At 36.0% G+C, this 13601-nt stretch overlaps 1 protein-coding gene across 4 annotated transcripts; it reads left to right on the top strand.

Annotated features, from left to right (window-relative positions):
* The first annotated feature begins 25 nt into the window (after nt 1–25).
* Nucleotides 26–13354, top strand: ORMDL1 (ORMDL sphingolipid biosynthesis regulator 1). 4 transcript variants are annotated; one of them, XM_044913363.1, is made up of 5 exons: nt 26–184; nt 2275–2455; nt 7666–7817; nt 9145–9196; nt 11931–11997. In XM_044913363.1, exons 1-4 carry the CDS (start codon nt 165–167, stop codon nt 9152–9154), a joined length of 363 nt encoding a protein of 120 aa, XP_044769298.1. In that variant the 5' UTR covers nt 26–164; the 3' UTR covers nt 9155–9196; nt 11931–11997. The 4 variants fall into 4 exon arrangements, 3 of the variants coding, with proteins under 3 accessions (XP_044769298.1, XP_021558511.1, XP_021558510.1); XR_002481065.1 differs by lacking the exon at nt 9145–9196 and adding an exon at nt 9460–9586 and having other exon boundaries at nt 11931–12007; XM_021702836.1 differs by lacking the exon at nt 9145–9196 and having other exon boundaries at nt 26–137; nt 11931–13354.
* Nucleotides 13355–13601: the final 247 nt, after the last annotated feature.

Here is a 13601-nt window from a genome sequence, read left to right as displayed (position 1 = left end):
CGGCGCTTTCGGCTCTGAACGCTTCCGCAAGCTGCGCTGCGCTGTTCTGAGGCTGATGTTAGGCTTTCGGCCTTGAAGAGACGCCGTCGCCGCGGAGTTGGTTGTGTTCCGAGCTGGCCGCCGGGAGTGGGCGGCGGGTGAGTGGGCATGAACGTCTGTAGGGGATGTGCTGCTGTCTGCGGCGGTAAGGCACTGTTGGCGGGCCAGGGTAGGCTTGAGGGGAAAAAGTGGACTACGGCTGCGTCCGCGGCTCCCGCTCTACTGGTGCGGACCAAGTGGCCCCCGAGGCTTGCCCCCAAATCCTCGTCGTCTTGCCCTGGTACTGGTGGGATGTGCAGCTCCGAGAGGGAAGGGGCGAGTGGGGGGGCGCTGCGGCGGTAGGGGCTGCCCGTGATTTTCTGGCTCGCGAGGAAGTCCCCAAAAGGACCGGTCGCCGTCCTCGAGACACTCGCCTAGGCAGAGCCGAGAGGCTCTTCACAGTCGGAAGTCATTGTTTGCCAGTCCTGAAGTGGCGCGGCAGACTCCTTGGGAAGGTTTTCTGAACTGGGGTAGGGTCAGTACCACACCAGCTTTGCCTTCCAGCTCAGATAGAAATTTTAAGCCTCTTCCGAGCTTTATTTTTTTTCTTTCCATTCTGTGGGAAATGGGAAAAGTATCTTGAGTTTTGGCATCTTCTAAGTATAACCTATAGCTTAATGAAAAGAATGTATGATGTAAAATAGATACTTAAATTAGAAGAAATATTTGCACACGTTAACTTGAGACATTTGTGTCTTGTTAGTGTAACCAGCTTTCGTCATCATAAGCCTTGATGCGTGTTCCGTAGATTTTTGGAGAGAGAATGCGACATTTTACTCCGGAAACACTTGTTGGATGGGTTTATGAGAAATTACTCTTTTAATGCCAACTCCATAATAGGGAGGGTTCATGTACTAATAAATCAGACCTGTTCCAAATATACTCTAACCATGCCACCCCCCTTTCAGTCTCACTGGTTGGTTTTTACTGGGGATGATAGGTATTCTTCAGGACAGCTGTACTTTGTTCGAGGGATTCTTAGAACCAAGGAAACGTCAGCCTTAAAATAACTGGGAACTAATATCCTTTCTTCCTTTGGTGTTCATTTTGAATGCAATAAAGGGAAAAACTTAGCAAAAGAAAAAAAAAGACCCGAAATTTTTAGGGGAGTTGAAGAGTTAAAGGAGGAAAGACTCATTGTTTTAACCTTATTGTATCATGAGATTGAGAAACAAACCTTATCCCTGGACCATGTAAATTTTTCGCCACATTATGTTCCTCCCAGGTTCAGTATTTAAAAAGAAGTGATTTGAACCTGACCACTCTTTGGAAACATTACATTAGATACAAGAATCTGGCTACTCAGAATAGACTGGGTGGATCCACGTTGCCTTTTTTTGTCTTTAATTCAAGTATAATTAAACTTATATTAGTGTCAGGTGTACAATATAATGATTTAACAATTCTCATCAAGATAAGTGTACTCTTAATCCCCTTTATTTCACCCATCCCCCCCACCAACCCCCCCTCTGGCAACAACCACCAGTTTGTGCTCTGTATTTAAGAGTGTTTTTTGGTCTCTTTTTTGCTTTGTTTTGATTCTTAAATTCCATATATAAGTGAAATCATATGGTATTTGTCTTTCTCTGACTTATTTCACTTAGCATTATATCCTCTAGGTCCATCCATGTTGTTGCAAATGACAAGATTGCATTCTTTTTTATGGCTAAGTAATACTCTGGTATACATACATATGCATACACACACACACATCTTTATTCATTCACATATGGGTGAACACTTGGGTTGCTTCCGTATCTTGGCTATTGTAAATAATGCTGTAGCTTTGCTTTTTTTATATTAGTCTTATTTTGTACATTTAGCTCCCGAGCTTTCACTTTGGTTTCATGATATAAGAAAGTGTAGGTTTTCTCTTTCCGTTTGAGTTTTCCTGTCCATTATTTCATTTAGTAAAACCAACATGATAGAAGACAAGCTTTAGGAAAGGGATTTTAATTTTTTCAATAAGAGCCATAAAAATAAGTCTTGTTTGTCTTACCATGAAGTCAGATGTTAAGAATTATTTACTGCCTTCATTGGCATCTGCAAATAGCATATTTTGGTGGATGTGTTTGTTCTATTTCAGAACAACTAGAGAAAAATGATCCTAGTAACACTTATTTTGTCATGTCAGAGTAAAGAGTGTTTAGGTTTCCAGTTATATCATTGTTGATTCATTTCATTGCTTTCCTACAGAGCAAACATGAATGTTGGAGTTGCCCACAGTGAGGTGAATCCAAATACCCGTGTAATGAATAGCCGGGGTATGTGGCTGACATATGCATTAGGAGTTGGCTTGCTTCATATTGTCCTACTCAGTATTCCCTTCTTCAGTGTTCCTGTTGCTTGGACCTTAACAAATGTTATACATAATCTGGTAAGAATTTTACTTTATACTAAGCACTTAGAAGCCTAAGGTTTAGTGCTTGTCAGGGACTGAGGGAGGAAGAAATAGGGAGTTGCTGTTTAATGAGTACAGTTTCAGTTTTGTAAGATGAAAAGAGTTGTAGAGATGGTTGGTGGTGATGGTTGCATAACAATGTGAATGTACTTAATGAACCCAAGTGTTCATCCACATGTGAATGTACTTAATACCACTGAATTGTACACTTAAAAGTGGTTAAAATGGTACATTTTATGTTATGTGTATTTAAATAATTTTTTTTAAAAGCTTAAAGCTTTATGCTATAAAGAAGAAAAACATGACTTAGTTTAACAGTTTGAGATATAATTCATAATTATATATAAAATTCGCTGACTTAAAAGTGTACAGTTTAGTGATTTTTAATATATGTGACAATTTTGAAGAATTCTAATCTGGGATAAGATTATATTTTTTCTATTAATACTTTATATTTAAACATTGGGCCCTTTTTCTAAGTAAGATCTTTTTTTTCCTCTATGGTTTTATGGAATCTAGAAAATAGGAGGTCATTTTAGCAAAAATTACAAGACACTGTAATTCAAGCTACTAATATATTGATTAACCAGAATGCTTCAGAAGTAATGGTTTTTGATTAACTGGAGATTAATAACCATCATTGATTTCAATCCTTGTTAAACTTCAATCCTTTCTAAATTGTATACATATACTGTCCTTCAGTATAGAAATTTTGAGCTTAATCATATCTTACGTGATGGAGGGTCTTATGGTGCCTTAGCTTTTTCATGTTGACTGTGGTTCTTCTGTATTATAGGATAGTTCTGCAAAGTATCCCACAGAGGTTCAGTTGATTGTACTGATCATATTATGCAGCCCTGGAAAATGATTAAAAAAAACCCGATAGTGACCTTTCTTATCTTTAACAGTCTATGAAAGCAGAATGAAAGGGGAGAAATCCATTAGTTGAGACTTTTAATTGAATCCACATTAATTATGTATTTGTTTAAAGGTATCCAGAAAATGAAGAACTTGGACCATTAAGGCAGGAAAATGTAGGAGAAATAGATTTTTTAAATTAATATTATTTATTTCCTATTTTCTGAAGAGTATTTGAATTTGATTGGAGGAGGACAAGGATAATGTGGTGGTAAAAATAAATGAATGTCCACTTAGTCCATTTTATGCGATGGACGTTGGTAGGGCTATTTTTAAGTAGTGACTTCTCTGAAATATTTGACCAGAGTTATATCCCTCTTACCAGAATTCCTTTTCTTTGGCTTCCATGAGATCACTTTTTCCTAGATATATTTCTAATTTTTCCTTTTCTCTTTCTTGCACATTCTTCCTTCTGTTTTCCTCTCCTAAATATTGCTGTCCCCAAGGTTCTTTTCTTCATCTCTTTTTATTCTGTGTATTCTATCAAGATTACTTCATCTATCTGTATTTTCAGTTTCTACCTGTAGAATTGATGATGCTCATATTAAAATTGGCAGATCACCTTGTACCTTAAGCCAAACAATTATAAATTAAACTCATTCCTGATCTGTCCCTTACCACTCACCCTGTTCCTCTGGCTTTGTTCCTGATCCAATCTAAAGGCACCACTGTCTGCCCAGTAAGGCAAGCCAGATAGCTGAATGTCAAAGGTGAAGTGATTCATGTAATGAATTATCCAAACTGACACTGTTCTGAGAGTAAAAGGGAGCTCTAGTAATAACTACTCCAAGAAAATAGGTGTAAATCAGGACCATTCATACTAGCTAGTATATATGGTCACTCTAGTCTTAGATTAACTCCTTTTCCTCTGTATTCCATATCCATTTAGTTAAAGCCCTGTTTTACTGCTTTACTGTCTCTCAACTTGATCCCCACTGGCATTGCTATAATTGGTGCCCTTATTTTTTTCCTCAGGTGGGTGTCCTTGATGTTCCTCTACCGTCCTCCATTCCAACTTGGCAGAGAGTTATTTTCAAAATGCATATATGCTCAAGTCATGCTCTAAGTCCTTCTGTGGTTCCTTATTACATGCATAGTAAAATAACAAGTTCCTTATGTGGCATATAAGACCAGTTGATAACAGTACAGAAGCAAGAAAAGGACTCAATCTTATCTCATCCCATCTCCAAACATGAGTATTGCTTTAACAATAATGAAAATTATCTTGTTCTCACCTTTTTGCTTTGGCTTAGGCTCTTTTTCCACTGTTTTATTACCCTCCCCCCCTCCTCCTCTGCTGGGCTGATTGCGACTTGTCCAGGAAAACTACTCAAATATCTCCTTCTCCAGGAAGCTACAAAACTCCCATGCTGCATTCTTTTAAGTGTATTTATCATAGTTTTATAATTAGGAATTTGTCTCTTTATTTCCCATATCTCTAAAGACCTATGTAAATGTTTGCTAAATTAGTCTGTATTGTCATATAATTTTTCCTTCTCCAATGGCACATGTATTAAATGTACTTAGAAGTAAACCCCTCCCCTTGCCTAGATGTTTTCAAGTTAGTTGACTGAGATTTTGAAGCACAGTATATGGGTGTGGACAAAGCATAAGGAAAGCGAACTTCTGACTTACTAGTTCACCACACTAAAACCCTAACTACCAGCCATTGATGTAGCAATTAACATGACTCCAAATTTAGTTTCTTTTGAAGACAGACTACATTAAACCAATAAAATGTGAAATACGTACTCAACGCTTTTAAATGGGAAAATAGACCTAGTTGTTATCCATGGTTAGAAAAAATACTGTCTGCCTTTCTGAACCATATAGTAGAAACCTACAGTGATTGTTTTTATTCATTTTTACAGTGGCTATAATTCACTTTTAGAGGTATTAATATTTCACAAAATTGTTAGCCTAGCTTTTAAAATGAATGAGGACTTTCTGCATTTTGCGCCAGTAAATATTAACGGCTAACCATGAGCTACATATTTTTTCCCCAATTTTTTTGATTTGGGTATAAATCCTCCATCACTAAATTTTATAGAATAACTATTAAAAATAATGGGATAGAAGATATATGGTCAGTAAGATTTTATTCTGTTTGTGAAAAGGATATATAAGATATTATGTTTGAATATTCTAAACACTGGTGATGCATGTAGTTTGAAGGAAATAATGAGAGGATTGTATTTCTCTTTGATGATTCTAATACATGCATGGGTTAGAGATTCTTAATTTTTTTGGATCCTATACTCCTCAGAATTTAAAAGCATACAATTTCTGTTTTAATTGCCTCCTGTAAAGTCCATGTGAAAATGGTTTCCTTGTGCTTACAGAATAAACATCCCTTAGCTTAGTGTCATCTTGGCTTAATATCTAATACTTGCTGTGTACCAGCCCTTGTTCCTGAAGTATTCAGGCTAATGGGAGAACAAACATGTCAAAAAGTCTAACAAAATATATTGTGCTATAAATAAAAGTATTTTCAATAAAATTCTATACAAGCATATATAGGCTACTACTAATGAGGGAGCCTTCACTAAGGAGTTGTCATTTGAGCTGAACCTTCAAGAATGAGATAGTTGACAAGATAGCATCACAGCTTTTGCCTCAGCGACAAAGAACCTTTCCCTCTTCTGCATTGGCTGTATGCTCTGTACCTTTGATAGCAGTTTCTGCCCTACATTCTAGTTGCTTATGCGTATCTTTTTTTTTTTTCTTACCATCTCTTAGAAGATTGAGTTTTTTTCAAGGCTGTGAACATTTCTTACTCGATTTCATGTGGGCATACATGTCCTGTGTCCTGTACATATAAGCCACGTATTAAATGCTTTTTGAGTTAAATCCAATTGAACATGAGTCTATTGCTATATAGCTTTGGTGTTATTGTGGCTAAACAACTTTTGAATTGCCTAATGGAATAACTAGAAAGTAGACTCAGCTTTGAAAAGAATGGCTCTCTTAACCTAGTTAGTAATATAAAATTTCAAATCACTAATTTTTCTTCTTTTTTCCATATATTGATTAAAAGTTGGAGAAGCAAAAATGACACCTCCTTGTGACCTCTAGGAGGAAAGACTGATGATAATGTTTAGGCAAGAATATTCTGTTACTGGTGCCTCAGACAGTGATCCTGCAATGAAGTACTACCAGTGATCTAAATAGAATAATAATCTCAAAGAAACAAAATCTAATATATATTGGTTTTTTTTTCCTAATCACAAAATTAGATGTTCAAACATATCCCTAGACAGAATGGATTTAATAATGTTTTTTTACTTTCAAAAAAGAACTTCAGGGCCACCTGGATGGCTTAGTCAGTTAAGCATCTCACTCTTGATTTTGGCTCAGGTCATGATTTCGGGGTCCAGGGATTGAGCCCTGCATCTGGCTTTTCTCTCTCTCCTTCTGGCCCCCCCCCAAATAAATAAGTAAATCTTCTTAAAAACTAACTTCAAAAGAAACACTATTGGGGCACAGTGGTGATTTTAAAAGCAAATTGAGTTGAACATTAGATCTACTATGTAACCATCTTTGTTGTGTTAGAACTGTTGAGACAGACAGTCTTAATAAAGATTTTCAAAACCATTTTCCCCTGATGCAGAAATTTTATTATTACTTAATGAATGTATGTTTTTATCATTTTGTAAGTATCATCGGATTTAGTAATATGACACTAAATATTCCTACACATCAGGGATAAGATACTCCTGTTTCCTGGGGGCCTGGGTGGCCCATTTGGTTAAGCTATTGCCTTTAGCTCAGGTCATGATCCCAGGGTCCTGGGATCGAGCCCCACGGTGGGCCCCCTGCTTAGTGGGGAGCCTGCTTCTCCTCCCTCTGCCACTTCCCCTGCTTGTGCTCTTTGGCTCTATCTCTCTGTCAGATAAATAAAGTAAAATTAAAAGACAATCCTGTTTCCTAATAGGAAAGGTATTAGAAAATCTAAATGTAATGATATAAAGCAATCCTGATGTTATTTTTTTGTGTATTTTCAATTTAGTAGGAGATGAAAACAGGTTACTTTCAGTTGATCTTTTACTGGTTTTCACCAAATAATATTCATATGCCTCTGGAAGTTTTATTTTACTCTGAAGAAACTGGCCACAGCCTTTCACAAATAATATGAAAGCTTAAAATTTGAGCTGTTAAGTTGAATCACCCATACTATCATAAGCAGTCTGGAACTATCTTAATGCTTGCTGACAAGTACTAATTTTATATTTGATATTGATTTATATATCTCCTTGCTTGTTTTCCAGGGGATGTATGTATTTTTGCATGCAGTAAAAGGAACACCTTTTGAAACTCCTGACCAGGGTAAAGCAAGGCTCCTAACTCATTGGGAACAACTGGACTATGGAGTACAGTTTACATCTTCACGGAAGTTTTTTACAATTTCTCCAATAATTCTGTAAGTGGTGGAAATTTTTTAGGTATGAAGAAGATTGGATAAGAGGGAGCTGTCCTTTTATTAGGTTGAATTTCAGTTAGAAACAGCATATTTGTTGAAACCTCTACCAATGAATAGCTACCACAGAGCATGAAATACAGGCAGAGTCTTTAACAGGCTAGTAATAAACCGTTTTTTATCTCAGTAATATATAGAGACAACATAGTGTGCCCATCAGTATGTTTAGACATTCTAGGATATACAGGTCAAATATATTCTAGTTCATATCCTTAAGTTGCTTACAAGAAAGATAAATGCATAATCTTATTCTGTATTCCACCATCAGATTAATCTCCCTAAACAAGGATTTGGATGATTTCAGATGAATTTCATTGACCATTTCCCCCCCCCACACACACCAATTTAGATGTTCAAACTCCTTGGGAGAGACTGCTGTATAGTTTATAGACAAGAGAAGTTAGGCTTTCATCATAGAACAGACCTGGGTTGAATCCTGTGTTTATCACTCAACCTGCTTGGTTTGCTCATAATGAAATTCTAGCCAGTAGTACATAGCTCAGTGTGATGGCGTAAGAAATAAATGAGATAATATCTATTTGTAAAGCATTTAACCTTAAATTACCTCCTATTACCTGATATTCAGGACCCTTCACAAAATGGTTCCTACCTCATTTTTCCTTTATGTGAATATTTTACCCCATCCAACTTCCATGTGGTCAAGCTCTTCTAAGCAGCATTTCTTGAAAACTTCATGTGTAGTCCTAGTTCTATGCCTTTGTTCAAATCATGTCTCCTACCCAAAATATCTTCTTTCTTAATTTATCCTTCTTTCAAGATTTAAATTCTACCTCCTCAATAAGGTCTTTTCCTTAGCACCCAACCTTAAGTAATAATGACCTGTTTTGAACTCCTTTAGTAGTTGTTACATATCCCTTATTTATGTCATTTTGTATTATCTGTTATTATAAATGATTTGTTTGTGCAAAGAATTTCTAAGTGTATAGATTGCTTTGAATTCCACACTCAGTATAGTTGTATGCATATAATGGATGTTTTATGTATATCTTGATCAAACACTGTATACCACATAGCTTGTATATAGTAATGCATCCGTGATAAAATCAGTGCAGTCTGGAGTAACTGGAAAGACTTCTTGGAGGCATTAGGATTCCTTAAACTGGGACTTAGGGGAAGGTAGATTTTAGATAGATGTACAGAGAAAGGAAGGCATTTTAAAATGAAAAGAATAAATTGATCATAAAGTTATAGGTTTCTTTTTTCTTATATTGATAGCACTTTGAGGAAATTTTTTAAATTTTTATTCCAGCCCCATATAAAATTAACATCAAGAGATAAATGATTTGTATGATATAGCAAAGGTAAGTGCAATAACAGGAACAATAGTTATACAAACAGCCCTAAATTTGGATTTTAGCTCTACTGCTTTCTAGCTGGGTGACTTTTGGCCATTTCTTTGAAAGCCTCAGTTTCCTCATCTATAAAATGTTGAGGATTGCATTATAATTAATGTAAAAAGCTGAAATTTATACTGAATTATCAATAAGAGCTGTCACAAAATTGTCAACTAAGATGTACCTGTGTACAACATCCATATTTCTAAAAATATATTTTTGACCCACAGGTATGATTTCAAATATTCTGTGATTAAATTCCTTATATAACTGAAGAAACAACATTAAAGTCATCTATATAATATTGATACTTTTCAGAGTGCTTTCACATTTTCTTATTTGATCATCATTTGTCAGGTAGGTGGGGCATGCAATGTTATCCCAGATTTTTAGATAAAGAACTAGGCTCAAATGCATTACCTTATTTCAGATCTTGCATCTAGCTAGAGTCCAGAGCCCAGATGAAATCCTAAACTTCAATACAGGTCTCTTTCCAGTATACCCTTTGACAACTGGAAATTGGCAAATGGAAATTTGGCAACTGGCAATTACACAATTCCCACCTTGGTTTTGCATCCCCTTGGAGGGTTGTCAAGGTTTTGTAAGAACCAAGTAATTTTCGTATAATTTACACATAAAGTTAGTTTTTATTAAAAGACATAAAGGGGGACATATGTTACAGTATGACGAGAAGCAATTCCAAGAAGATCTACTATTTCCAACATATCAGGTTATACATTAAGCCCATAATGATTATGGGAAATCAAGTGAGCTTACTAAATGCAAGTGGTATGTATCCTATTTTGTTCAGTGAAGGAAGTATAAAAACAGTCTTCAGGTATATGAAAGTTGGAAGAAAGGATTTAGATAAAAGATTGAAGAATATGGTTTATTCTCCAGAAGTATTTTCTGATTATAGTTTGTGAAATAGGTGGAAAGTTACAGAATTCCTCCGTTTAGATGATTCTGAAAATGATATATATAGCTCTCTGTGATGTTTTTAGTCATACCTGAAAATAGCTGTTCTTTTCTAACCATATTACACAAGATGCTTTTCTCGCCTTATTAGAAATGAATGACAGTACTTAGATGAAAGGCTATTAGGATACTTTCCTGCCTCTTAACAGTACTAATTAGACAAACACCCATATGCAGACTAACCTCTTAGTTATGATCAAGTAAAGTATGATGTTTTAGTCTTTACATCCTGTCTATATTAGGATACTCTCAGTGGCCAGATGATGTGTCTGCACTCTGATGTACCCTTGGGTAAAAACTAGACAATTCTCACTTGATGATTTATGGTCCTAAAGGTAGCTTAGGCTTGTCAAAACAAATTATCAGATGTTGAATGTCTTTGAATGTGTACATATGTTCAATTACAGCAAAGTAGTTGGAAATTTACAACAGTGTCTTTCAGTTTTCCAGTTAAACTGGTTGTCCACCTATTCAGCTACAATATGGAAATGAGAACATCAAAAGGGCAATCAAGTATTTGTTTTCTTTCAAAGATACAGAATTGCACTAATACCCCATTTTCACAATCTTATAGCAGTAGTTTTTTTTTTTTAATTTTATCTTGTCATGTTAGTCACCATTCATTACATCATTAGTTTTTGATGTAGTGTTCCATGACTCATTGCGTATAACACCCAGTGCTCCATTCAATACGTGCCTTCCTTAATACCCATCACCAGGCTAACCCATCCCCCACCACCCTCCCCTCTAAAACCCTCAGTTTGTTTCTCAAAGTCCATAGTCTCATGGTTCGTCTCCCCCTCCGATTTGCCCCCCTTCACTTTCCCCTTCCTACTATCTTCTTTTTTTTTCTTTTTTTAACTATAATGTATTATTTGCTTCAGAGGTACAGGTCTGTGATTCATCAGTCTTACACAATTCATAACACTCACCATAGCACATACCCTCCCCAATGTCCATCACCCAGACACCCCATCCCTCCCACCCCCCACCACTCCAGCAACCTTCAGTTTGTTTCCTAAGATTAAGAATTCCTCATATCAGTGAGATCATGTGATACTTGTCTTTCTCTGATTGACTTATTTCATATAGCAGTAGTTTTTAACCTTTTGGTGGGTCACAAAACCCTTTGAGAATATGATAGATGCTTTGGATCTGGATCTTCTCTTCAGAAACATACACATAAATACAAAACTATACCTGAAATTTCAGAGAATATACGAACCCTAGTTTGAAAGACTTATGCTTTAAAGGATACTAAGTAGCAAACACATCTTTTTTTAAAGATTTATTTATTTATTTTGGAGAGGGAGAGAGAGAAAGATCATGAGCAGGAGGGGCAGAGAGAGAGGGAGAGAGAATCCCAAGCAGACTCCATGCTGAGCGCTGAGCCCGATGCAGGGCTTGATCTCACAACACTGAGATCATGACCTGAGCCAAAACTGAGAGCTGGATGCTCAGCCAACTGTGCCACCCAGTGCCCTGCAAGCACATTCTTTTAAATGCATTTAACATAATTGCAGAAATGCAAAATGTGCATATATGCTTCCGTTAAATAAATTTTTAAATCCCAAATTAATTTAGGCCCCAAACTGTAAAACTCTTATTTTAGTGCTCAAAAGTGAATCTGCTTTTAGGTGTTTATGTTTCAGTGGCCTTTTTTACCTTTAAATTTTTTACAAATTTTACATGTTATATATGTTTTTAATTTTTATTTCTGCAGATATTTTCTGGCAAGTTTCTATACGAAGTATGATCCAACTCACTTCATCCTAAACACAGCTTCTCTCCTGAGTGTGCTAATTCCTAAAATGCCACAGCTACATGGTGTTCGGATCTTTGGAATTAATAAGTATTGAAATGTTTTGGAATGGAACAAAATTTTTACAGCTACTGAGTTTTCTGTAAGAAAGGAGTGGTTAGTAAACTGCACTGTTTCCATGATAATGTGAAATGAGAAGTATTTACATTGGAGGGCCAGTTGCTGGTTCTTCATATGCTGTTTTGAAGTGCAGATACTTACTAGAAGATGCCTCTGTGTAATGCATGTGGTATCTTTCTGAAGAGAGGCTTTATAGGCAGGCTGGGCAGGCCCAGCTTATAAGTTAAATGGCTGTAAAGTGAGGGTATAGTAGTAGATAAATCCAAGGAAATAAGAGATTTACAAGACACCAAGACCAGCTTGGCTTATAATAAGTGGGCATTATGTTAGGAGAAGAAAATTTCCAGTCAGTCCGTTTAAGCAGACATACATGTAAACCAGAATCATCTCTTTACAAGTTTATTATAGATCATTTTTATTACCATATGTGTTCCTTTTATGGTATATAAGAGGATATTTCCCTCTTGTTTTATACAAAGCAATCCCTACTTTGTGATTGTGCATTTTTGGTTTTGCTGGCTCAACATTGTATTGAAGGATGAAGTCATTTTTACATTTATTAAGTTACTGAGTTCATGAAAGTCCACCTTCATGACTGGTGATAAGACAGCCAGGCATCTTATAAACAGCCTCTGAGTCAGCCTTCTAATTTTGGAGCAGAGTGGGTTTTGCTGCCTTTCTAGACACAAGGCTGCTAATCCAATTAAGAAAATAATTTATTTCACACAGTTAAAATATATGGTAATTTAAAGCTGTCTGCTTATTTGGTTGATAATCTAATTGTTAAAGTCTGCTATTGTTTAGAAAAGGAAAATAAAATGGACAACTATTTTAGCCAACCTGTGGTCTGGCAGAAACTGCTTCTGTAGCAGTAGTACCAAAGTAAATAATGGAGTCTTCTTTAGCGGGATTGTAGTAAAAGACAACATTGTCTTTTCTTACACCCCCTGCTCTCAGTCCCCATATTTTGCCCATTAATGTTTTGCCTTTCAATACATGGATCTTACTGTAGATTAAGCCAAAGTGGTAACTGTTTCCAAAGCAGCAACCATATTGAAATCTTGTGACATTAATTGCAAGAAATAACTACTTTGAGAAGGAAACATGTCAAAAACAAAGTTCTGATACGGGATGAAACTGAAAAATCCAGTAATATTTGTAAACAAAACCGAGTGAAAAGAGTTATAGACCAACTGAAAAATCAATTTGTTTCATTCAATAAACTGACTTTCGGGGGGTAATGATCATTGTTTTGTATTTCAGAAGTACTGAGTTTAGAAATCAGTTGTATGATAATGCTTTTGTATGTTTATCTTTTCCCATGTATTTTTAAACCAGTAATCTATACTTGAATAAAACTTTTCTTTCACGTAAGATTATTACAAATAATCTCCAAATTCAGTCAGCAATGTCACATTTATTTTTCAAGGTTTTTTTAAGCCACTGAATTTGTAAAATTACGATAGTTAAAAATGTTCCTTTGCTTTTCTTCATTTTAAAGGCTTATATTTT

The sequence above is a fragment of the Neomonachus schauinslandi genome, chromosome 3, assembly GCF_002201575.2.
Source record: "Neomonachus schauinslandi chromosome 3, ASM220157v2, whole genome shotgun sequence".
In the NCBI taxonomy this organism is placed as follows: domain Eukaryota; kingdom Metazoa; phylum Chordata; class Mammalia; order Carnivora; family Phocidae; genus Neomonachus; species Neomonachus schauinslandi.
This window is presented reverse-complemented; position numbering and strand designations above follow the sequence as displayed.